At 47.3% G+C, this 25,193-nt stretch overlaps 10 protein-coding genes across 10 annotated transcripts; 5 read left to right on the top strand and 5 right to left on the bottom strand.

Annotated features, from left to right (window-relative positions):
- Nucleotides 1–516: 516 nt before the first annotated feature.
- On the top strand, nucleotides 517–1,818 carry EYB26_002504 (uncharacterized protein; the record flags this gene model as incomplete). The annotated part of the gene is made up of 4 exons (XM_054261809.1): nucleotides 517–666; nucleotides 738–842; nucleotides 902–1,284; nucleotides 1,383–1,818. The coding sequence occupies 4 exons, from the start codon at nucleotides 517–519 to the stop codon at nucleotides 1,816–1,818; spliced, it is 1,074 nt and encodes a 357-aa protein (XP_054117784.1).
- A 781-nt stretch (nucleotides 1,819–2,599) lies between these two features.
- On the top strand, nucleotides 2,600–3,058 carry EYB26_002503 (uncharacterized protein; the record flags this gene model as incomplete). Its single annotated transcript, XM_054261808.1, has 2 exons — nucleotides 2,600–2,933; nucleotides 3,003–3,058. 2 exons carry the CDS (start codon nucleotides 2,600–2,602, stop codon nucleotides 3,056–3,058), a joined length of 390 nt encoding a protein of 129 aa, XP_054117783.1.
- A 351-nt stretch (nucleotides 3,059–3,409) lies between these two features.
- EYB26_002502 (uncharacterized protein) lies at nucleotides 3,410–4,483 on the bottom strand (the record flags this gene model as incomplete). Its single annotated transcript, XM_054261807.1, has 1 exon — nucleotides 3,410–4,483. The coding sequence occupies one exon, from the start codon at nucleotides 4,481–4,483 to the stop codon at nucleotides 3,410–3,412; it is 1,074 nt and encodes a 357-aa protein (XP_054117782.1).
- A 736-nt stretch (nucleotides 4,484–5,219) lies between these two features.
- EYB26_002501 (uncharacterized protein) lies at nucleotides 5,220–7,419 on the bottom strand (the record flags this gene model as incomplete). The annotated part of the gene is made up of 2 exons (XM_054261806.1): nucleotides 5,220–5,911; nucleotides 5,964–7,419. 2 exons carry the CDS (start codon nucleotides 7,417–7,419, stop codon nucleotides 5,220–5,222), a joined length of 2,148 nt encoding a protein of 715 aa, XP_054117781.1.
- A 2,698-nt stretch (nucleotides 7,420–10,117) lies between these two features.
- On the bottom strand, nucleotides 10,118–11,286 carry EYB26_002500 (uncharacterized protein; the record flags this gene model as incomplete). Its single annotated transcript, XM_054261805.1, has 3 exons — nucleotides 10,118–10,409; nucleotides 10,467–10,864; nucleotides 10,936–11,286. The coding sequence occupies 3 exons, from the start codon at nucleotides 11,284–11,286 to the stop codon at nucleotides 10,118–10,120; spliced, it is 1,041 nt and encodes a 346-aa protein (XP_054117780.1).
- A 2,743-nt stretch (nucleotides 11,287–14,029) lies between these two features.
- On the top strand, nucleotides 14,030–16,664 carry EYB26_002499 (uncharacterized protein; the record flags this gene model as incomplete). Its single annotated transcript, XM_054261804.1, has 5 exons — nucleotides 14,030–14,107; nucleotides 14,260–14,490; nucleotides 14,548–15,875; nucleotides 15,930–16,414; nucleotides 16,471–16,664. 5 exons carry the CDS (start codon nucleotides 14,030–14,032, stop codon nucleotides 16,662–16,664), a joined length of 2,316 nt encoding a protein of 771 aa, XP_054117779.1.
- Nucleotides 16,665–18,149: 1,485 nt separating this feature from the next.
- Nucleotides 18,150–18,895, top strand: EYB26_002498 (uncharacterized protein; the record flags this gene model as incomplete). The annotated part of the gene is made up of 2 exons (XM_054261803.1): nucleotides 18,150–18,299; nucleotides 18,362–18,895. The coding sequence occupies 2 exons, from the start codon at nucleotides 18,150–18,152 to the stop codon at nucleotides 18,893–18,895; spliced, it is 684 nt and encodes a 227-aa protein (XP_054117778.1).
- A 147-nt stretch (nucleotides 18,896–19,042) lies between these two features.
- Nucleotides 19,043–19,978, bottom strand: EYB26_002497 (uncharacterized protein; the record flags this gene model as incomplete). The annotated part of the gene is made up of 1 exon (XM_054261802.1): nucleotides 19,043–19,978. The coding sequence occupies one exon, from the start codon at nucleotides 19,976–19,978 to the stop codon at nucleotides 19,043–19,045; it is 936 nt and encodes a 311-aa protein (XP_054117777.1).
- An 848-nt stretch (nucleotides 19,979–20,826) lies between these two features.
- On the top strand, nucleotides 20,827–22,864 carry EYB26_002496 (uncharacterized protein; the record flags this gene model as incomplete). The annotated part of the gene is made up of 4 exons (XM_054261801.1): nucleotides 20,827–21,197; nucleotides 21,262–21,954; nucleotides 22,014–22,451; nucleotides 22,513–22,864. 4 exons carry the CDS (start codon nucleotides 20,827–20,829, stop codon nucleotides 22,862–22,864), a joined length of 1,854 nt encoding a protein of 617 aa, XP_054117776.1.
- A 446-nt stretch (nucleotides 22,865–23,310) lies between these two features.
- EYB26_002495 (uncharacterized protein) lies at nucleotides 23,311–25,160 on the bottom strand (the record flags this gene model as incomplete). The annotated part of the gene is made up of 7 exons (XM_054261800.1): nucleotides 23,311–23,628; nucleotides 23,695–23,890; nucleotides 23,945–23,973; nucleotides 24,035–24,289; nucleotides 24,346–24,431; nucleotides 24,491–24,604; nucleotides 24,662–25,160. 7 exons carry the CDS (start codon nucleotides 25,158–25,160, stop codon nucleotides 23,311–23,313), a joined length of 1,497 nt encoding a protein of 498 aa, XP_054117775.1.
- Between the last annotated feature and the right edge of the window lie 33 nt (nucleotides 25,161–25,193).

Below are 25,193 nucleotides of genomic sequence, written 5' to 3'. Positions count from 1 at the left end.
TTTTCCGGCCTGTTTGGAGGCCCGGCAAGTTGTCAACGGCTCAATTTTGGTATTACTCTGTAGTAAACATATGAGTAGTACGTAGTTGTATCTACGTAGTGTGCTTTATCGGACATAAATATTATGGTAAGCCTCATCGCTTAGACTAGCTATGGAGGAATGTGCCGTGGTCCGGAATTGAATAGCTTCAGATTAAAGAACGGCCCAACGGCTGGGCCCCAGCCAGTGGAGTCCTACCGTACGTAGTAAGACTCTTAACTGGCTGATCCGCATAGCTTTTAACCTTTTTGATCCAATCCTTGACAAGCTTGACAGGTGGGATGCCGTTCGACTCTAATTTCCCCACATTTTTCAAGTACCAAGTACGCGCTCATGACATGGCATTTGCTCTCGAGTCCGGAATTTTCTCTCCTTCACGGAAAGGGATAATGTATATACAGAAACTCGTACCCAGCATCCTATTTACACTATTCTCGCGGAATGACATGAGTCAGAGCATTCCACTGCGCTGCGACCATGGTTAAACCGGCAGGAGACGGCGTGCCGCTGCTCTATACTTCCATCGTCCTGTTGAGCGTAAGTTGGACCGTTTTCGTTCTACGAGTAGGGGTACGGCTCTGGAGAAAAGCCTTGGGATTAGATGACTATTTGATGTTCTGTGGTCTGGTGAGTATGGCGTTGTTTTTTGCTACTCCTAATACCGAGTCGCGCGCGCATGCTAAAGCCATACATAATAGCTGCTGTACTCCGTGACCGCCAGCATATGTATCGTGTGTTCCTTCTTAGGTTCAGGCCAGTTGGCTGCGGCGCTGACACCTGATATTATAAGGAAAGGAACCAAGGTACATACTTTCTACATTCCAGACTGGTGCTTTAACCATGAGTTGACAATTTCCTGAAGCTCTTCTTTATTGCCGAGTTTTTCTACGCCTCAGGCGCAGCAGTCATCAAATGCAGCATCGCCTTCACTCTACTTCGCATTGCAGCCTCACGACAATTTTTCACATGGGCGATAATTAGTATCATGGTTGCTAGTGGCTTATCCGCCATCATCTTCATGGTTGGTGTTGCCAATATCTGCCACCCGATCACGACCCTATGGGGTGAAACTACAAATGGGACATGCAATCCAAAGCTCGACAGTGATATCAGTTTCTTTTTCTCTGCTATCGAGATTGTGACTGATTTCGCCCTGGCGATTTTGCCTGCGATCTTGTTGTGGGATATTCAGATGAAGAAAACAGTCAAGTTCTCGGTTATCATTATTCTTGGAATGGCAGCTTTGTGAGTGAACCCCCCCCCCCCCCCTTCCGGGTTTGAAAATTGTCCATCCATATATAAGACTTATGAGCGTCTATTCCTGGATACTAACAACCTCAAAGTGCCAGTTGCGCAACAATCGTCCGACTCCGCTATCTAAGTCTCTACAGCAACCCGGCCGAATTCATGTTCAGCACGGGCGCCATCGGTCTCTGGTCCATCATAGAAGAAGGAATTGGTATTATAGCAGGCTCACTTCCAGCCCTTCGTCCTCTCCTCTCTTTCTCAATTTTCGGCCGTTCTTCCGCGGGCGGGAGCAGTAGCACTCCCAGCAACAACCAAAAACGATCTCGGAGCGGACATCACCAACTAGACTCAGGCGTCAAAATGGACACACTTCCGCGAATGAACTCCGTTGATGGGGATGTGTATGGGGACGGGGGAAGCGAGAGGCATATTCTGAAGCGGACAGATGTGGCAGTCACATCGAATGCGCGATCCACTATATCAGGTGCCTGGGAGAGAAGCCAGGTGTTGGGATTTAAGCCTCAACCCTAGTAGGCTTATTCTGCATTGTGATTGTTTTCACTGTAAAAAAATTGTCCGAATTTTACTTCGTATAGGTAGCTGGCATTTCTACCATTGGGGTTAGTCTCCGTAGGTCAGGGGCAAATGTCTCACATAATTTTGACCTAACTTATAATATAGTTAGTTACTGGTATATAGAAGCCCCCACTGGAAGGGTCGTTCATCCCGCCGATTCGTAATATTTTTAGCCTAATCAAGCTTTTTTTTGAGTGAGAGAGAGAGAGAGATGAGTAACCTACAAATTAGGGTAGGCTTGTATCAAAGGCTTTACTGCGTTTGACCCCTTTGTCGATTCCCAAGTTCCTTCGTCTTGTAAAGTAATGGGATTAACATATCAAAAGTAACGAATGACGGTCCTAGGCCTTCTTTGTACCCTCAAGACAAATCCAGCGGAACTTCCCGACAGCAACAGTTCCTTGTCAAGTCAAGGGTTGATTCTTTGTGTTCGTACCCTGCCGCCTTCCAAGTCAAAGCAAAACCACAAACCATAGGCTTGAAAGACCTGAGACCACTTGGTAATATTATCAAAGATGAATATGGCAAACTAAGATAATAGCACTAAAAGCAGGTGTCAAGGCTGAGAGACACGCAAAAGACTAGAAACGCTCACACTGGCCATTCAATTCCCATGTATAAATACAATCGTTTCTGTCTCTATTATCACATGGTTGCCCCAAGAATAGATCTAACCACATTAAAGCACAGCGAATTGTTCAATCTCATGCTCTTGACCGTTACGACAGAGCCCAAAATGGCCGGATGCCAAGCAGGGTTAAGTATATTCCACATGATGAACGCCCAGAGCAAGAATATCGAGACTCAAGACAACAGCAAGAAAATGGATGATCAACAACCGGAGATCAATGGCAACAGCCCGAAGATAATAGACAGTCTATACGAAGCGAGGATGATTATACATGTCACTGGGCCGGCTAGCAAAGGTAAAGAGAGAGTCCGCTTCCAAGAAACTCAAGAAGAGAAAGATGAAAAAGTCTGCGACGAGGTGGACTTTCGGTTAGACGTAAGGGCGCTTGAATGGATGCCAGCTGTCCAAAGAGTTGAGGTAGTGTATGGCTTGGCTTTGGGTAAGCAAAATACGACTCCCTCGTCCACGCGGCGCCAGGAGAGATTACTAAAATTGGGAATATGAGAAGTGACCTCCTTGTTCCTCTTTGCTACCACGACAATTTATATGGCAAAGCGAAATTAAATGCTCGAAGCGAACTCGCACGGATATTATCAGTGCCTTGGCTGCTCTCAAAGCGTTCAAATGTTGACTAGTTAGTTACCTCAATCTCAACACTAGAGCAAACAGGAAGAGAACCTAGTTTAGAAATGTTTTTCATAAAGGCCTGCCTATCCTATGATCAATGCCCAATGGTAAACTACTCCCTCCAAATCTTAAATCCTACCTTCTCATAAAATCTATCTAGCACCACTTAAAGTCAATTTCCTGCGTTAACACATTTCGTCACATAGAGCGATATTAAGAAATATAGTAATAGTATCCCCATCATACAGCATATAAAGCGATGTAATGTCAACGACAAGATGCAAAGATCTAGTTAAATCGTGACAACAACTCCCTCCCCTCCAAATACCTCTCCAAATTATCCACATTCTGATCATACATCCTTCCAATATACTCCTCAACACCATACCCCATATGCGGCGAAAGCAGCACTTCACTACGTCCATTCCTCCCCCACTCTGTCGTCCTCCATTCACTCTCTGCCGGTAATGGCTCAATATCAAACACATCCAGCGCCGCACCACGAATCTTACCCGCCTTGAGCGTCTCGAGCAGCGCCTCTTCATCAATCAATGGTCCGCGAGAGGTGTTTATAAGTAGTGCAGTAGGCTTCATAGCAGCCAGTTCCTCGCGGCCAATCAACCCCCGACTCCGATCCGAAAGTACATAATGCAGCGACACTATATCCGCCTGCCTTAATAGATCCAACTTCGATGCAGCAACCGAAATACTTCCAGCCGGCAACCCAATACTGGACGCGGCTTCGTCGGCCTTTTCCTGAGTCAAACTCGAACTCCACGCAACAACTTTCATTCCAAACGCCAAAATCGCTATCTTTGCGGAGGCAGTCCCCAGTCTCCCCAACCCGACAAGTCCCAGCGTCTTCCCGGGAAGGTGAATGGCAAGACTGTCTCCTTGCCAATAGTTCTTGTCGGATTTGAGCGCAATATCGTCGCGGGCAATATGTTTCGACAACCCCAGGATGAGGGCCCAGGTTTGTTGCGTAGTTGGATCGGGTCCTGCGCCGCCACCTGCTGCGCCGTCCTGTGCTGTTCGATGTGTCCCCGCGACGACGATCCCTTTTGTCGCGGCGAATTCATGATCAATCGCAAAGTTGCGCGGGCCGGTGGTCAACAATAATTTCAAATTGGGCAATGAACCGATCAAATCGGCATTGAAGAGACTGCGTTCCCTCATTGTCGAAATGACCTCAAACGACTGCAGTCGCTTGATTTGAGCTTCTCGGTCATCGGCATTGCGGATGTTGAGGGTTTGAGGGAATCGACTCAAAGAGATTTTGTTGCTGTTTACTAGATGTGCGAACTTGGCGGTTGCGATGTCTTGGTAGTCGTCTAGAATGGCGACTCTGATTGGAGCTGACATTTTTCCCAGTCAAGTTGGTTTGTAGAGGTCGTATAGATGCTGGAGGTGTGGTGGAGAGGTTTGAGGCTGGTACAAGGACGTCGTGGTATGGACCGCGAGAGTCGTAGCATAGGTCACTTTTTACAACCCAATAAGAGGCAGTGTTATAGACTGACCAGAGATCGTGTCTTATCTTATAGCTTCATCAATATAGTAGAATACATAGGATCGATGCGAAGATATTCGTTCCGCCAATTGTGGGGTACCACGGACCCTCAGAGCGTTGGCGATGACGAATCCCCACGACTGTAAGTGGCAGAAAGTGACGGGGCAGATGTTGAAAGTGGCGCAAAGCAAATAGATATGGTGACTCACTTTCGTAATGAAAGTATAACCAACTCGTTGGCGATAGTTGTGTGAGGTTGAAGTCTGATGCACAGGTAATCTCATGCCCGAGCGGATCATGGATTATCCCACGTAGGTCTGCCATAAAGTTGACATTGTATATGTTCATTATTCAAACGGTATGTACGTATATACATCTAGCATATACCATATAAACACAAAAATACGAGACACGTCGTATCATGATCCTCCCTCGCCAGCCCACAAATGATGGTATCCCAAAACCGAAAACGCTGATTCGCCGATATGCTTAGACATCGATATGTAAAGACAATAAAACAAAAGACCGACAGTGTACCAGGGATTATTATCCTTTCCGCTCTATAACATTAAGTAGACAATATAAAAGAAACTATAGACCGTAGAAAGTTGCAATTTCCTGCCCGGCCCATCCGTAACTATAAAACATTGGATGAACCATCATCACCGGATCAACGGCCGTCGGAATGTAAATCAGTTGTTGCATTTGTTGTTGCGCAGATTCCATCTGCTGCTGTTGCCGTTGTAATTCGGCTGTTGCTTGCGCCATGCGTCGAGTGACTTCTTGGCTTTGAGTTTTGAATTGAATGGCTAGTCGGTCTGCGCCCTTTCGTTTTGTGCAAAATTCGTCGAGCAGAGTGTGAACAAATTCGAGGGATGAATACACCCGTGTATTACCCCATAAAGGTGACATGCCCTGTCGTGTAGCTCGGATGTCTTGCTCTAGACACCAGAGCATTGTGACACCAGCCGAGTATATATGGCATAATGTAATCCACAGCCATTTGATTTTGTTGGCTGAGTAGCTGTCCCAGTAGGACTGAATGATCAAAATACTGGCGTCACCGCATCCTATGATGCAGTTGCTGTCTGGGTGCGGATTGAGAACAGAGGGGCGATAGAGAAGTAGCAAAGCTCCGTAATAAAGAAAGTCGTAATAGGCGGTTGAGTAATGCAGACAAGTCTGGATAACTGGTGCGGACGTGCGCCATTCGTTGAGCTCTTGTACGAACCCTTGTAAGATGGAGACCATATCACCGGTAGATTTAGCATGTGGATTGTAGACTGTTATACAGTTAGCAAAAAGTTTTCGGAAGGAAGGAGAGGGAGAACGAACAACGGCGATATATCCTTGAATAAATCCGACGCAGTTTGACCACCTGAACAGATATCGACATCTGACAATTTCGAGGTGCTTCAACCCAATTTTCATCATATTCAATAGGAATATCTACTGTAATGTCATCGTCCGAAATTCCCAACGGCCGACTAAGTGTGACGGAGATTAGTCGATCGAGATTGTAAAGACTCCAAAAGGTACGTTTGTCCATTTCATAATCAACCATGTCCTTTGTTGACGTTGAGGCTGGTCGCGCCTTGTGCAAGCCCAGACTAGTGGCGAGTCTCATGGCTGTACCCAATACTTGCCAGACACTGGGCCCTGCGGGGGATGAACAGGAATACAAAGCTAGACTTAAAAGTGCTTGAAGCGATACTCGGTCTTCATTCTGCAGTGTAGGAGTCAGTGTCTCCCTTGCAATTCGATAAAAGGCGGTGGCCTGTTGGATATCGTAGGCAGTCGTTAGAAGAGCCACAGCCATGGTGATGTGATATGAATTCTGCACGTCCGGCGGAACGGGCTTGTTTTGATAAATGGCTCTCATTCCCCGCATAAACTCGGTTTTATGTATAAATGGATACTGTGTTCCTATTCCTTCGAAATATTTGCTGATCAATTGCTCCGCTTCGTCCCATGACGATAACCGACGCACGGGTGGTATGACCGACGACGCAGGTCGTGGAACAATACTTCGTCTATTTTCTAGTTTATCGCGGAAGATTTCTGCAATGTTTGGCAACTGCCCAGCATCAAGAGATGGCAGCGTCGTCGGACTATTTGTCGCGTTGGCGCTATCAGTTGTGTCATCCGCAGCTGTCAATCCAATCCCGGCTCGTGGCTGTGCCAACATGATAGGGACATTATACCACTGCTCTGCAACCGGTGATTCCAACTGTTGTTCATCAACCGTAGAGCCCGTTGACTTGCCAGTCACATCTATGTTCGCCTGTGCCCGCAACAATTCCTCCAACCATTCCACTCGTTTTTCTAGGTTCTCTATCTGATCTCTAGGCACCGGTTGATGCGCAACGGATTGGCCGAGAGTGAGTACGGTGCACACCACACCGGCGCGGGTGCAGGCTGAACAATTCGGGTATTGAAAATCACATTTCTTCTTCCTTTTCCTGCAAAACTCGCACGCCGTCGAGACTCGTTTACTTTTCGAGATATGCCCGTCCCGATCATTTCCCGCAATACCCGTCTCTGGACTGTCCGACCTCGATGCGCGTCTTCTTATCGTTGCCGTACTATTCGACGAAACTGAACTCGCACTCGGTTCCGGTCGCTGGGAAGTGACGGGTGTGGGATGGCCATTACTTGGTTGTGCTTGCAACGACGACGTCAGTGCCTGTGAAGAGGAAACCGTTGGGTTCAGACGAAACCGGCCGAGCTGTCCTCGAAAGTTGGCGCCCTTGTCCGACGGGCGTCTGGCAGCAGCGGCATTATTTGTCATGATGCGGTTCGTTCGTTCGTTGATCACCGCGCCCTCAATCTACCACGCCAGCAATGGCCTGTCTCCGCATATGGAGCTCGCTCACTCACGGGTGGTTGTACAAGGCCACGATCAGACAATTACAATCTGGGCCGGATCATTATGTCGAGACTCGAGACCTTTGACAATGGTGTGTTCGGAAATGTGTGGGAAACGGAGAGGATCTCCTGCCGAGAGATGCACAAGTTTCCCGGCGAGTCGGGACGTTGAACGGTGGATATATCCTGGTTTCGGGACACCGGTGTTTCACGAAATACGTATGATGACAATAAGTCGGATCGATATGTGGCAGGGTTCTCGACGTTGTGAGACGTTTGAGACCAACAAGAAGACTGCAAGGTTGCTTTCTCACGTTAGTATTAGCACGAAACGGCCCGGGGCAGAGAGGGAAGGAGTTCTCAGTGCTCTCTCTCCTCTCACTTTTTCAAGGTGGTTCATGGTGGCGCATCACGATTCCTTCCATGAGGATGACCCGCGACTAGCGAAGATCTACGACGGGTTGGGTTGCGCCGTGATTGGCTACATAGATCCAGTTCCGTATCGAACGGAAAATTACAGTTCAGTATTTTGCGTACAACATACACATATTTGAGCACCAGTCATGGATTTATGCAGCAGCCGTTTCACATTGAGTACTTATATGCTGGTGGAAGGTGAGTGTTGTTATCAATATTAATGAAACTGGATATATTCATGCTTGGTGCATGTGTACTCTGTACTTACGTGGTACAGGCGATGACACGATCCGGGAAACGAACGGGTCGCTCGAGAGGACCACGTCGTTGGTGTTGCTCAAGTACGTACTAACTTCCTACCGCTAGTACCACTACACAGTACGCTAACAAGACATCGGGAAAGGATCCTCGTCTGAAAGTTACAGTGATTAATTCCAAATTAAAGTGCATACATTGTTATATGAATGGTGCACAATGCACACCATTGTTCTAGGTCTATGGGGCCTGTGTACATACCGTTGTCAAGAAGTACTTCATATCTTGTAGAATATGACAAAGATCTCGTATGGACCCTGAGTATTCTCGATGTTTTACCTGGGTACTCAAACGGAACGACAGACGCCAGATGATAACGGCGTACCAGCAATTACAGGCCGTCTTGGCCTCGTGGACTTTGTTACACAACATTATCCATTTTGGCGATAGTACGATGTACTACGCATAGAAATGGATCCGGATCGCGGATACACGTGCCGTGTACCGTCGTATCAATCTATACGGTACAATACGTCCAACGTTCTCGTCTCGTTCGTTTCATCTAACATTACGGTACACCCTGGTCATGAATCTCTTCATCCGTCGAAGATGTCCGCCTCTCGACATTTGGAATTGAACGTGGTTCACGGCTGAGTTGTCAATCAAGACGTCCAGTCTGTTAGTTTGCGCTCCTCTTTTTTTTCCACGAGGTTGTCTATCTCTTGCCTCTCTTCCGAAGTTAGTACTTGGAGACGATCAGCAAGATTCCCATCACCGAAGAACCTTCTGCCAATCTTCGCCCAGTATATCATGTCGAAAGCCCAACTTGTCCTTGCTGCATAGTTAACCCAAAAATCTCCGCTTTCCCAGCTATCCCTCATATATGTAGAGAGACGGTGCTCTTCAGCCAACAGTCCACGCTTGAGTGCCACTTTCTCTCTCTCTTCAAGTACCCTAAGAAATGTCACCAAACGTGTCTCATAGACCTTGGCCCAGTCATCCAGGCCTTCCGGCCAGTATTCGGGAAGTTCCAGAAGAAGCCAGAATGGGGCCCTATAAACGAATTCAAGTGGCGCTGAATAGGTACATTCCCAATCTATTGCCCCAACAACCTTGAATTCTGAATTTGTCAAAAAATTTGCAGGACGGAAGTTGTCACAGAATAGCTTGAACGGGCCCCGGTTATTATACTTGCAAAATTGATCCTCCCTCGCAAGTTTCCTGAATAGACACCTTGCGATACACTTTGTTCTGCAGTCTTCTGGTGAGTCAATGGCGTCATTGCGTTGAGTAATAAGGTGGACTACGTGCATATCAGCAAGGGCCCGGTAGTATGATGACGATGTCATAAAAGGACCGCTAGGGAGAAGATGAGGGGGAAAGTTTCCCACTTGAACAAGCTCATTCATGTTTAGGGTCAATGGACGGTGTTTAACGACCCATAAGTCATCAAACTCATCATCCTCATTTGTTCTAGCTATACAGCCAATTTCTGTGAATGTGTGCTTTTACAGCTGAAGCATGATATCGGCCATTTGACCATAAGTGAATGTTAGCCGTTCTTCCTAAATGTGGACATCTAGAATTGGTCGTTTATGGTCTGGGATTCCCAGTGTATTGAGCGCATCGACCAGGTCGTATTCGTGTTCGATATACTCCATAATGATGAAAGGACCTAGCTCATCTGGTGGTTGGCTTACTAGTAAACTGGACTTTGGGTCTTCAACCTAGCCAATTAGCGTATTAGATGGGCGCCTAACCTCAATCATCGCACTGAGTCTCTTATTCTCATGCTAAATAGTTCATACTCTAGACTTGGTGTAGGTGTAACACTGTATGTACAAAAATGTTAAGTTATATGCAGACTCAAAAAACGCATTTAAATGCATCCAAATATCCCCCAAACCTCAAGATACCCCCCCCCCCCCCCACCTTTGGACGTTAATGTCCTATTCTGGTAATATAACATTATCAAACTCCGCCTGTTGCACCATCTTCACCAACGCATCCCCAATCCCATAACTAAACGCATAGCCGCCACCAGCAAAACCATACGCCGACAAAACAATTCGGTTGCCAATTTTCTGCGAATCAAGTCTGAATCCGCCTTCTCTTGCCGGTCTGATGCCGATTATGTAGCTGATATCTTCGTCTGCTGGGGCGGCGGGCACAAGGTCTGGAGCGAGACTATGAGCGCGTCGGATCTCGTCGCGGGCAACGTCCATGTCTGGTTCTCCGCTTCTATTCATATCTTGTCAATGCCATCCGGTTTTCTTGATCGTTAGGTGAAAAACTTACAAATTATCCCTCGAATTATGGCCTCCCAACACAATATGTCCCGACATCGGCCTCGGAATAATGTATGTATACTCCTTTCCATTCCGGAAATACATCGTATCATATTTTGGGCTCTTCAACCGCACATTCTGGCCTCTGTCCGGGAAACATTTCGAGTCCAAGACATCCGTTAGATCCCTGCTGCCCCAACCACTGGCATTGATGAAAATGCTCGACTCGGGATACATATTGTACAAGTCACCCAAGGACGAAACCCTTTGACGCACGAATTTGCCGCCTAGGGCCTCTACTTTGGCGCCGATCCAGGGCATGTGTAGGGTTGGATCGACTACGAGGCAGTCGTATTCCCAGGCTGTGGCAAATGTCGATGGGTATTCGCCTCGTTTAAGTGTACGGAACTTTTCCAAGTGTTAAGAAAAAAAATAGTAGATGAAATACTGGGAAGAAGAAGAAGAAGGGACAGCCTTACATTCTTCAACACCGTCTTCCCCCATGCCGATGAATTCTTGCCCGGTGCCTGGTCGAGATACTCCCTTCCCTTCACAATACACACTCCCGAAGACGGAACATCCAAAGCCATCTTCAGCAAATGTCGATGGGTAACGGCTTGGATATATTGCTGGTCTCCATCCAGACCTGCTGCTGCGTGCCATGCCGCACCCGCCCATGCCGAGGCATATAATATACTATTGTCTCCTGGTAGATATTCGCCTACCAGAGTTACCTCGAACCCATTTTGGAGGAGTTGGTAAGCTGCCGCGCAACCGATGATGCCTGCCCCGAGGATGATGACGGATCGTTGCGCGAAGGGGGTTGGCATGGCCGGCCTAATAGCCATAGGAATGACTCACTCCCTGTTCAATTGAGATAAAACCGACCGAATGCGGGCCTTTTCGTGCTGGCTTCCCGGTGTTTGTGTCGTGAAAAACCCGGTCGTTCTGGGCGATATAAAATCTTTCTTGCGGATATATAAGTTGGCCACCGAGTCAAGTGTTCTCTAACAGGATCAGGATTCTATATATGCGTCCACCAGCTTATAAAAAAGAAAACACAGTCGCAAGCAAGTCGTATAAATATAGTAATCAGTATGAATAATCCAAAAATCCTTTCGAAATGCTCAAACGCAATTGCAGCCCTATATATCCCTCCCCAGCCATAAGCTCTATGGCCCGTCGGCTCAACCCGCCGTTCCACCAAGGGCTACCGAAAAAATCAAGCAAAACGCTCTCCGATCCTAACCCACTTCTCTTCGGCCTATTCTTTCTTTGACCCCGCGCTTTAATGTTTTACAAGTCATTCCGTCGTGGCTTATGTATATATGACTATAAATATTATATACGGTGGTATTCGTGACCTATGGCTTAATATTCGGCCGGATTGGCAAAGATTGAGTCGCTAGCTATCTTGGGTTTCCGGAGAGTGCCTCTACCCGAGCAGATAACGAGCCATGAAACACATCTCAACGTTAAACTTAACTTTATTCTCCCTCTTCAACCTTGTTTCACAGTATCATTTGACCGAATTGTGCAATCCCGAATGGCCAAATGATCATTCCTCAAACCTGTAATGGCCGGAAACACTAACTTGATACAAAACAACCAGCGGCTTGTGCCGCCCTGACGTGCAAAGGAAAGCCGCAGAGATCACGCCAGGGCTAACCAATCTCAAAAATTATTACCGAATTCAGTAATATCTGAAAAAACCATCACTGGTCTCTGAAGAATAATCCGAGTCGGCACGGCCTGCTTGTTTTCACTTTTGACGCTCAAATGATGAGCGACACGGGAGCGAACTATCTGGTGAAAATATGGGGTTTGGGCTTGAGCGATGGAAACTCTAGGCTTGGAGGTATGTGCTGTGGTGTACAGAGTAGATTGAAGAGCGCACATCAAAACGCTGGATGCAGTTTAATTAATGTCAGAAATGCAACTTTCTAGGCATTGGGTAAGCCATAGCCACATACCCATGATGTAACTACATAGCACCAAGATTGTACTTATAGTAGTTACTCGGCAAAAAGAGCCGAGGCCTTGATTTACGTCCAATGCTGGAAAGAATGAATACTCCGTACTCCTCCCGATAAGCTACAAATCAGACCAAGCCCTTTACGTTGTAAAAGTAGGAACGAAGATCATGACACAAATCCGCGGAAGCGGTGACAAACTTACTGTAGTATACATATCTACTAAGGGCGTGCAGCATCCATGCGTGATCACTGATTAACCCTCGGAGCAAAGACTCTAAAGAGTAGGTGGGAGGAGCAAAAATACTAAATGGAGTCAAGAGCAACGGAAGCGAGGAGAAAATCCCCGTGTGGGCGCCGCCACAACCGATGCATGTCATATTTTGATATTTGATGTCGCAACTGACATTCATCCGAGCTTGCCGTTGAAAGCAGGGATTTAGTATTTCCTGTCAAGTAGAAATCAAGAATCCCTGAGATGGAGGTGTTGGGATAGATTGCTGAGTTGTCATGGTTGTGCGTGGACGTGTAGGTACAACCAAAGACTTTCCGTCGGCTGCCTGATAGCAATTTTGTAAATCTGTGATCTGCCCCGCCGTTTCTATAAATTGGTTGTCTCTATCTACTATCTTTGGAGTAGTTACGGAGTAACTATGTAAGTATCCACGTATTCCGGTCTGTTTCATGAATGGGTTGTCGCTGCCTGAGGCATCACTTTCATGCATGAAACTCAACTGGGAAATCATGTGACTGCCAGCAGGTGTATCGCTGACTAATGCAGATCCGGCCTAACTTAACTTAGTTAACTTATGTACAGAGTAAGTACTAACTACAAGTATGTACTACATAGGAGTGAAATACCAACAAACGGGTTGTAACGGTGGGGCGTTTTATTACTCTCATGTACTGGTCCGTACTCCGTAGGAGTTTATTAGTATGAGTCTTATCTGCAGCAGCCCGTGTCGGGATAGGCTCTGATTGGATACTGAACGACCATCCTTCTTTGTTTGCTGTGTTCCATCCAATCAACTTATCTCGCCGCATCGAGGCCCACCTTGCTAGTATTGTATCGGCTCGTAGGTCGATTATACTACATAGTAGTACCGTCTTGGTCGCGTATCCCTGTTTCTTCGTCTCGATACTGTAACGAACATTCGGCATCCGTACGCCACAACCTTCTTAGAAACTCGAGTAGCAGCCACTAGTACGGGGGAACCTGGCTTCAACCACCCGCGTGTTCGTGCCGGGCACTCGAGCTAGAACAACACCATGCAAAGAATTCAATCCTGGATGCTACTTGCAGGTTGACCCTTTTAAACCACCCCTATTAGTCCGCTCATCCTCAAAGAGCTCGAGCGGTGCCGCAATTTTTCTGGTTTAATTGCTTCTTCCCGCCCTGGGTGGTTTGTGTTGGCCAATTTGTTTCTTTGTTTCTTTTTCCTCCCCTGCTTCGTGGACGGATGGACTGTAATCCTCCTCTTTCGCATTGAATCTATTGTTGTATATCCGTATATAACTTATAAATACATCGAGGACGGCTACGCAAAGCGTGTCTCGAAGCTTTGTCTGATGTTGCACAGCATCTAAAGTTCCACCAACCATGGATGAAAAGATTGCTTTGCGGTCCGTTGTGACCTCTCACAGAAAAGAACAAGACGTTCGGGGCACTACAGATGAGGTACGGCAAACTCCTGTTTTTTGTCTGTTTTGCAGATACACACGCGAATCGGCTGCTTGCGTTCAATACCCTTGTACCAGTCGCGCCGGAAATAACAAGAACCGAGCATTTGGTTGACACGTTTCTTTGTATTTGTTTTTTTGTTCCCACAGGAACCCACGAGTCATGAAGCCACATCACCGACGGACAAGAATAATCCCAACAGCAGCAGTAGCAGCAGCGATGATATGATCATTGACGATGATGAGGCTCGGAAAACCCTCGACTATGATGCGAACGATTCGCCCTACCCAGAAGTCCGCGCAGTTGTGCCGGCTAAAGATGATCCAACCGCGCCTACGAATACAGTGCGCATGTGGGTGATTGGTATTTTGTTCACCATTGTGAGTATCTAGTCGAATCTTTCGCGCTGAAAAGAAAACAAGCTAATTTTCGCAAAGATTGGAAGTCTTTTAAATCAACTGTTCAGCCTGCGCCGACCAAGTCTGACTATTTCTGCATTTGTCGGCCAATTGCTCGCGTACCCTGTGGGTGTCGCGTGGGCTCGCGTGATGCCCATCGGTATTCTGAATCCGGATCGCCATTTCAACCTCAAAGAGCATGCTCTCATCACAATCATGGCCAATGTCTCCTTCGGATCCGCTTCCGCAACCCAAGTTATTCAAGCAATGGTCAAATTTTACAACCTCGGGAACAACCCCGGATTCGGTGTGTTGTTCACGATTGCGACTCAATTGTTCGGTTTCGGTCTTGCAGGTTTGTTTCAGCGGTGGCTCGTTCAACCAGCCGCCATGATATGGCCTAGTGTGCTATCAAACTCCGCACTCTTGATGGCGCTTCATTCTAGGACTAACGCTCTTGCGGATGGCTGGACTATATCTCGTCGGAAATTCTTCCTTATTGTATTTTCCGCTGGATTTGCCTGGTACTTCCTCCCAGGATTTTTGTTCAAGGCCTTGAGTTATTTCAGTTTTATCTGCTGGATTGTTCCCCATAACGTCGTGGTCAACCAGCTCTTTGGGCAGGTGAGCGGGTTGGGAATGTCCGTTTTGACGTTCGATTGGGCCCAGGTTGTATATGCAAACCCAAACCCCCTGTTGACTCCTTTCTGGGCTGGTGTCAACGTCATATTTGGGTTTGTCTTCTTTTACTGGCTTATTTGTCCTATTCTCTACTACACCAACACGTGGTATTCCGCATACATGCCTATGATGAGCTCCAACACATTCGACAACACCGGAAAACCATACAACACAACCAGAATCATGAACCGGGACGCGACGGTCAATGTTGCGGAATACGAAAGCTATTCACCCATGTTCCTCCCTGCAGGTTATGCTTTGACTTATGGTATCGCCTTTGCCAACTTGACTGGAATTTTTGTTCATATCGCCCTCTATCATGGCAAGGAAATATGGACTATCTGGAAAGGAAACAGCAAGAAGGATATACATGCGCGTATCAATGAAGGTTATCGACAGGTCCCATGGTGGTGGTTCGCTTCCATCACACTGCTAATGTGGGTCCTGAGTATCGTTGTCAACGAAGTGTGGCATACCGGTTTGCCCGTTTGGGCTGTTATTTTGGGCTTTCTGTTGCCGCTTGTCTATTTCTTGCCGATTGGAATCATCAAGGCGTTGACGAATGTCAGCACCAATGAAATCAACCTAATTACGGAGTTTATTGGAGGATATGCCTTCTTGGGCACGCCTATTGCTAACATGTCATTCAAGTTCTTGGGTTATGCCGGTGTTGCGCAAGGATTAGAGTATGTTGTTCAGTCCCTATACAAAGCTTTCCTCGAATCATCTAACATCTGTAGGTTTATCGCCGACCAAAAACTCGGCCACTATTTTCACATCCCTCCTCGAACAGTCTTTTGGGCCCAAGGAATTGCCACGCTAGTTGGAGCCCTAGTCCAATCCGGCCTAACAATCGGCCTCCTCGAGGGCGTCGACGACATCTGCACCTCCCAACAGTCCGGCGGATACAGCTGTCCCCACGGAACCGTCACCTACTCCTCATCTCTTATCTGGGGCGCCTTAGGACCCGGCCGTAACTTCTCTCCCGGCCAGATCTATGGAAACCTGCTCTGGTTTTTCCTCGTCGGCCCCCTGGTTGTTCTTTTGACGTGGGCTTTGGGGCGGAAATGGAAAATTTTCAACTACATTGCTTGGCCTGTGGTGTTTGGTGGTATGAGTCTTGTGCCGCCGGCGACGGGCATTAACTTCTCGTCATGGTTTGCTTTTAATGCCATTTTCAACGGAATCATCAAGCGGAGAAGAGGAGCTTGGTGGTCTAAATATAGTGAGTCTTTCTTTCACCCCTATCTGTATCTTTATGGATGACTAACAGGATATCAGACTACATTCTCGCATCAGCACTCGACTGCGGTGTCGCAGTCTCAACAGTCATCATCTTTCTCTGCATCATCCTGCCTGGCGCAAATCTTGAATGGTGGGGAAACACTGTCTACGCGAAGACCGCCGATGGACTTGGCACGCCTTGGAAACGAGTGTCGTCAGGTCAAACTTTTGGGCCGTCGACGTGGCATTGATCTGTTTCATCGGACTTTTTATTCTTAATTTTGGAGCGTTGTTTTCATTTTCCATCTCATTTTCAAAATATCCCCATCATTTGTTTCGAACATTTAGAACTGATCTTTCTGTTATATACTATCATTTATAGACTATTTCTTGCTAATATGGTATTTTCCTGGATATGGATTGAAATATAAAGACTTTTTTTTTCAACACCATTCGTTTCCCATTTTTAAATCAATAATGTTGACATTCCTATGTCGTAGAGCTACTGTGCAAGGACGATAACCTTTGAAACACTTTAACCGAGACCCCTTTCATTCGTTTCTTCAAATCCCGAACCCAAAGCAACGGTTACAAGGAAGCGAACGCTATGATGCACACTAGGACAGTAGGAAACTCAACCCACCTGCATTAGAACATCTCTCGCAGAATTTGCAGAAGCAAATACTACATCACTTTACCCCATACGGCAAGTAGATGGAGTCTTATCTACCTTCCGTATGCAGGATAGCTCCCAAGAATCTAAAGAAACAAACGTGTGCTTTTTACGCCATAATAACAAAAACATCGCAGAGCATTCGAGGCGTCGTACTCTCGCTCAAGAGATTGGAGGACTGTCGTTTTTTGATTTTTTTTTTTTTTTTTTTTTTTTTTGACGGTGACTCTGATATATACGTATATATATATCCCGGTTTAAACGCCGGAATAATCATCTCAATTATACTTTAATGTTGGAGTTTATGACGTGGGGACCCCAGGACGAGCCTATGAGTAGCTGCAATTCGTGGTACCTACTTTGGTGGGCTTATGTATGTCGTCAGCAACTAGATGATCATCTCGTATTGCTAGGCCTATCTACTCATCTCGCATGTCCCCGATACAACGCCGATCCACGAAATCTATGGCTGCTTATCATTTTATCACGTTTAAGCATAATATTTTCTATGGATCAACTAACTCTTGTTGTGGGGCAGCCCTGGCAAATAACCCTTGAATCTTCATCAATGAACCTTAGGTTGAAACATGGAGCCCCAAAGTGAGATCGTCACTATTTAATCTATCCATGGTTCATTGCAGATGCCGAAATGATTGGATATTCGTTGTTGGTATCTTGTAGCCTAGCTAGTCATGTTCCTAGCATGTGGTTTATAGCCAAACAGATTCAAGACTCCGTTACATGGCGAAGTTTTCATAAGCGAGTGGCGTTGTCGATCGGTGTGTGTTTCGGCCGTTTCCGTGTAGATGTTGACATAATTTCTCGCCAAATGTGTTGTTTTTCGGGGATGGTTAGATTTTTTGGGAGAGAAAACTATGGCTTGATGCTGGACTTGCGATGGGGTTACCAAGACAGGCGGGTAGCTTAGAGATAGAGGAGGGAGGTTGAAGAATGGGTATAAATAGGGAGTCCGAATCACCTAGATAATTTGATTCAAGTATATGACAGAATCAGTTTTACATTTCTCATATCTACAAGACAATATCGAAGCTTATCAATCGAAATGAACATGCTTGTATCTACTCTGGCCGTCTCGGCCTCCCTTTTTGGCCTTGCAAAGGCTACCGTTCAGGGATTCGATATCAGCAGCTACCAGCCCAACGTTAACTTCAATGCTGCGTACAGCGCCGGTGCTCGCTTCGTCATTATCAAGGTACGCATATCTCTCTTTCTAGGCGCCGTGACAAAAGGATAGTGAAGCTGATGATTAAATAGGCAACTGAAGGTACCACCTACATCGACTCTACCTTCTCCAACCACTATATTGGTGCTACAAACGCCGGCTTCATCCGCGGTGGCTATCATTTCGCCCACCCCAGCGTCAGCTCTGGCGCAACTCAAGCCAAATACTTCATCGCCCACGGCGGTGGCTGGTCCGGCGACGGAATCACCCTGCCCGGTATGTTGGATATCGAATACAACCCCAACGGTGCCACTTGCTACGGTCTCTCAGCCAGCCAAATGGTGAGCTGGATTCATGACTTTGTCAACACCTACTATGCCTCGGAGGGTGTTTACCCAATGATTTACACCACCAATGACTGGTGGACCACTTGTACCGGTGACTCGACGGCTTTCAGCACCACTTGCCCGTTGGTGTTGGCTAGATATGCTAGCTCTCCGGGAACTATCCCTGGTGGCTGGGGTTATCAGACTATTTGGCAGAACACAGATAGCTATGCGTATGGAGGTGACTCCGACGTTTTCAACGGTGCTCTGTCCCAGCTCAAGGCCATTGCACTTGGTTAAGTCATCGTTTAAGACGCTTCAAACCTGGGCGATGATGGTATGATGTATATACGTATGAGAAAATGTTGTGGCCTGTAGTGAATATATACATCGTGATATAAGTGGCGCAGTCGTCGATAGTTAAAGCTCGCGTAAATCGATTAATCATCAAGCCGGCGCTTTGTTTCTCTCCAATTTCCATAACCTCTGGGCAATATCCTGTTGACCAACAAAGTATGCACACTGATACGCTGTCCAATGCTTATTCCCCGATGTCTGCAAGACATCTGCCCCAGCGACAAGCAGCCTGTCAACAACATCAGCATGTCCCTGCTCAGCAGCGGCTGCCAGTGCTGTATAGCCATTGTAGTGACAGCCTTCTGCATTCACATCAGCGCCGGTCTTGAGTAGTATTTCCACGGCCTCCATGTGGCCATGAAGAGCGGCTGCTTGCAGAGGAGTTAGTCCCTTATATCGCATCAACAACGGATTCACATCAGCCCCCTTTTCGATAAACATGTCAATTAATGGAACATGCCCACCGGCCGCTGCGCCAGTCAACGCCGTGACGCCGGCATTATTTGCCACTGGAGCATTAGTATCAGCACCCTTGTCCAGAAGCAGCTTGACAATGTCGGCATGCCCGTTTTCGGCGGCGCCCTGTAAAGGCGTCCTACCATAATACTTATGTGGAAGGATATTCACATTGGCCCCAGCCTCAACCAAACGCTCAACGACAGCTAGGTGACCATTGATCGCAGCAAGAGTCAAGGCAGTACGGCCTCCATTGTTTCCGCCTGGGGCGTCAACTTGGGCACCGGCCGCTAGCAGTAGATTCACTATGGCTAAATGCCCATTAGCACAGGCGGCTTGTAGTGCTGTCTGGCCATACCACCCGTGTGGCGATTCGTTAACAACGTCTTTCTTGCTGTCAACCGATGCCGCTGACTCAATTAAGAGGCGTGCTTCTTCAAGGTTGCCGTCACGCGATGCGATCTGGAGTGGTGACCAGGTATTCTCGTCATCCTCTATTGTCTCGTCTTCAAGGATTTCTGACTGCGTGGGCGGATGCAAAATAACCTTGCCGCCTTTGCGAGCGGGCATTGTTGTAGTTCTACAGCGACCGCCTTGTCTCTTGTATGGTCTGATGACAAACGTCCAGATATGAAGTGATACAAACAAAGCGGGATGATAGTGGGGGGGTTGCCAAGGCCAAATAAGGTATAGCTTGGCGGGTGGATGGCCAGCACATAACATCCAATCGCAATGCTTAGAAATAGCCCCTGTGGAGGTGATCAATGTGTGGACTGTGATTGGCTGACAGCCCCCGTTCGCTCCTTCCTTCCTTGGGCTGGGCTCCGGGCCGGCCGAACCTTCCTTGATTGCAATCCAGTGCATTTCACCACTCTAGTGACTCTACGCAGTCCTGCTCTTTCGGTTCCTGCACAAATTCCTAACTAATTGACGCCTCTCGTGAAGTTGGAGAACAATCTCGCTAACTTACTCGTGTTCATGCTTTCCACCTGGCAAGTCCAGCTGGCCCGCCCTATCAGATCGCGTTGCACGCTTAGAGTGCGCCAGATACGGTTTAAGTCGATCCGCGCATGGGGTAGGACTAAGCTTATCTTGGCAAAGAACTGGAATTTTCGAATCCCAATCTCGATGCGTTTCAACCAATTACAAGTCATTCAGCTATCACATGTTTATCGAATGGATCGGCCTCATGCAAGATGCGACCATGCGGATTTTGTTAACGTTGCAACTGGCCAGGGATAGAGCCAGCCCTGGACGGTGCAATTACTCGTTTAGAGTGCCTGTCCAACTTTTAATTTAACACACCACGACGGAGGACGCCGATGCTTGGAGGTTAAATATCTCCTCTTCTTCCAGCGTCCCATCAAGAAGAGACCGATTCATCTGGTAGCTTCGTCTCCGTCACTCGTTTAGCCACCATGAAGGCCACCACTGCTTCTGCGTTGCTCGCCGCTTTGTCGGCGACAACTTTCACTGCTGTCAATGCCGCACCCGCTCCCGATGTCGATGAGACTTATCCCTACAATGGTCCTTCGGTTCCCGTCGGTGACTGGATTGACCCAACCGTCAATGGCAATGGAAAGGGTTTCCCCCGTCTAGTTGAGCCTCCTGCTGTTCAGCCCAAGCACAAGAACCCCACCAACAACATCAATGTCATCTCCTTGGCCTTTATGCCAAAGGGTATCAACATCCACTACCAGACTCCGTTTGGATTGGGAGAGGCCCCCAAGATCAAATATGGCACTGATCCCAAGAAGTTGCATCAGGTCGCTACTGGTTACTCTCACACGTACGTACAAGCCTTGCCGCAAAGCTTGACCAAACTGGTGGCTGAACTTTCTTCCTGACTCCAGATACGACCGAACCCCTCCTTGTTCCGCCGTCGCTGCCATCACACAATGTAGCCAGTTTTTCCACGACGTCCAGATACGTGATTTGATGCCCAGCACCAAGTACTACTATAGGATTTCCGCAGCCAATGGCACCACGGAGTCTGAGGTACTCACCTTCACCACGTCCCGCCCGGCAGGTACCCCCGGCGAGTTTTCCCTTGCCGTGCTCAATGACATGGGTTACACAAACGCTGGCGGTACCTTCAAGCAATTGCAAAAGGCTGTTGACGATGGTGCTGCTTTCGCTTGGCACGGCGGTGATTTGAGTTATGCCGACGATTGGTATTCTGGTATCTTGCCCTGTGCGGATGACTGGCCAGTGTGCTACAACGGAACAAGCACTTCGGTTCCCCCAGGTGACTACCCAGACTCTTACAATGAACCTTTGCCTGCTGGTGAAGTTCCCAACCAAGGTAGTCCACAGGGTGGTGACATGAGCGTGCTGTACGAGTCCAACTGGGATTTATGGCAGCAATGGCTCCTGAACGTCACCACCAAGGTTCCATATATGACTGTTGTCGGAAACCATGAAGCCGCTTGCGCAGAATTTGATGGTCCCGGTAACCCTTTGACTGCCTTGTTGAACGACGGCGAGGTGAATGGCACTGCTGCCAAGGCCCAGCTCACCTACTACAGTTGCCCTCCTTCTCAAAGGTGAGAAAAAAAAATTATGTCCCCGTTCCTAAACCAGGTTGCTGACTTGGCTTGTGTAGAAACTTCACTGCCTACCAGCATCGTTTCTGGAACCCCGGTAATGAGACTGGTGGTGTTGGCAACTTCTGGTACTCTTTCGATTACGGTCTAGCCCACTTTATCACTATTGACGGTGAGACCGATTTCGTCTCCAGTCCTGAGTGGCCATTTGCTCGTGATATTCATGGCAATGAAACTCACCCCAAAGAGAATGAAACCTATATCACCGATAGTGGTCCATTTGGCCGTGTTAGTAACTACACTGACAACAAGGCCTACGAGCAGTACCAGTGGCTCAAGGCGGATTTGGAGAAGGTTGATCGTTCACTCACTCCATGGGTTTTCGTCATGTCTCACCGTCCTATGTACTCTTCTGGTTTCTCATCCTACATGACCCATATTAAGGATGCTTTCCAGGAGCTGCTCTTGGAGAACGGGGTTGATGCCTATCTTTCTGGGTATGTTTGAATCAGTACATTTCTTCGCTGTGTATATGATCTTACTGACATTATGAAACAGCCATATCCACTGGTATGAACGTATGTTTCCCCTTACCGCTAATGGCACTGTCCTCCACTCTGTCATTGTCAACAACAACACCTATTACACCAGCCCTGGTGAGGCCATGACCCACATTGTCAACGGTATGGCAGGCAACCTTGAAAGCCACAGTATGTTGACCGACAAAGAGAGCATTCAGAATATCACCGCTTTCTTAGACCAGACCCACTTTGGTTTCAGCAAGATGACTGTCTTCAACGAGACTGCCGCCAAGTGGGAGTTCATCCACGGTGCTGATGGCTCCGTTGGTGATTATCTGTGGTTGTTGAAGAAGGAGAGTGATACCACTCCACCAGACGACACTTGTTAAGCGAGCATGTTTCTGTCACCCAGGCCGGCTCGACTGCTTCCGTGGCTACAACACGAATACAATCTTTAATGTGTATTTTATTTGTATCTAAAATATCTTTCAGCCCTACAATTTTAATGATCAGTTATACTGATCTTCCGTACTTTTTATTCATACATGGATCGAGGCTCTAGATTCTGGAATGCATTGTTTGACTTTTAAATTCCATATGAAGATTAAGTTACTAAGTAACTAGCATGCGTAATTATGTTTACGGTTCCGAAAAGAGAAACTACGGAAAACATCCCAATACGGCAATCGCTTAGGGTTTGAAACTCCATGACAAAAAATTTATCTTGACGATCATTCCCTCCCATTCTCGTCATTCTTCATTCCTGATTACACGTTATATATACTATATATACACAAGTATGTACATCACTTGCACGCACGACATCGGCCAGTCTCTACCCAAGCCTAAACCCACCGCTAGTCCTCTTCTGCCAAAACAACTCTGGGTCATACTTCTCCCTCACAGATCTGGCCATATCTGCAGTGCTGATTCGACCCCAATAATCCTGCGTTCCGTGTGCATCATTCATGAACAATGGTCTATATACATCGGGCAGTACGCCTTTAGCGATGAAGTCCTTGATATCGTTGTCTAGTCCGGTGTAGTACTGTTGCATGGCCGCTTCGGTGCCGTTGTCGTCGCTGGCGAACCAGTGCGAGATATCAAGTTCCATGATAATATAGTCATGTGTGTCGGGGAAGGAGAGGAGATCCTATATAATAAAAATTCATATTTAGATAAGTATGAAATGTTGGGAGGGGAAAGGGGTTGAACGTACTCCGCCCATTGCTTTGGCTTTGCTTGTGATGGTGCGTGGCATGGGTTGGAATGCGATTGTGCCAATCATGCCTAGGTCGCCGACCACTGTGGATGTGGTATTGTAGAAGGTGTTGAAGAGGGTTGTCATTACTTCTAGGCCGACGGTTGCGTTGGGGAGAGGCGTTGTCTCCGTGCCGATGGCGTATCGTTGACCCCTGTGAACACAGTCAGCCATGCTCTAGGATTTTGCTGTGAAGAGAGGAACTTACCTCAAGTCATACTTATCATTGTCTTGAAGCTGAAATTTGGTCATGTCAGTGTCCCTTCTGCAACCACGTATCGCCGATCGATCGACATACCAAATCGTAATACGAATTCCACGTCTTCGTCATGTTGAGGTCTGCTCCAATAGCCGTGAAATTATTGAAAATACCATCTGGAGGAGAAGGGCCATCGTAGAACATAAAAACGAACCACTCCGTGAAAAGAGGTGTGTGCTCGCATGTGGGAATGATGGCTGCCTTGTCATCGGGGTAGTATTCGGTGAAGTCGCGGATGGCTTGAAGAATTTGAGGGGATTTGTCGTGTGAGAATGTCATGACGCCTCCCCAGACCTATTTTCCTCGGGTTAGTGGATTTTGAATGAAGTATAGAGAGGCATCTCGTTTACCTTATTAGAGATAGGTTGTGTCTGGAGGGTGTATTGGGTGACAATGCCGAAGTTATTTCCACCTCCTTTCAGAACAGCAAACAGGTCTGTTTCGTGAGCTTCTTTCTTCATACTACCATCATCAACCAGATATTGTCTGACGTACCTGTGTTGGTTGAACTGTTGGCATGAGTGATCGTTCCATTGGCCAGAACAACCTCATAGTCAACCACATTGTTCGCCGCCCAGCCGTATTGAGAACTCAAGAAACTCAGGCCGCCTTCTAATAGTCAGTCATACAGTACTTACTATAGACTGGGAAGAGATCATATCATACCGCCAAGGACATATCCTCCAACGCCAACACCCCCCAATCTGCCTCCAACAACGGTCCTTCCCGTCCCATTGAGCCCATTGACAGCTGCCGCCCATGTCATTCCGGGTCCAATCTTTGCTGTCTGTGTCTTCGCATCATACACAACCTTATTATTCAATTCCTTCGTTGCAATCAACACTCCACCCTGTATGCTCGAAAATCCATTATTAGGCATATGCCCACCGGACTTGATCTGAAACAAGTCATCGGTTCCTTGCAACGTGGTGATTATTTTCGAGACATCTTCGGCACTAGTAGGGAAGACGATGCAGGCTGGTCGTAGGCCGGAGCATGCCGCAGACCAGTAGTTCTGGAGCTCTGACTCGTAGGCCGAGGCCTTGGGTTGTTGGACGGCGCTTGTTTCGTTTTGGAGGGTGGAACATATATTCGCTAGTGATAGGGTTGAGAATGCAAATGCAGATAGGGCAAATGCCTTGGGAAGATTGCGAAAAGTATGCATGATGGTGCGTCTATCTTGCGCAACATCAAGTAT

The sequence above is a fragment of the Talaromyces marneffei genome, chromosome 2 (genome assembly GCF_009556855.1).
Source record: "Talaromyces marneffei chromosome 2, complete sequence".
NCBI lineage: Eukaryota > Fungi > Ascomycota > Eurotiomycetes > Eurotiales > Trichocomaceae > Talaromyces > Talaromyces marneffei.
The sequence above is the reverse complement of the archived record's forward strand: the minus strand, read 5'-3'. Positions and strand labels throughout refer to the sequence as shown.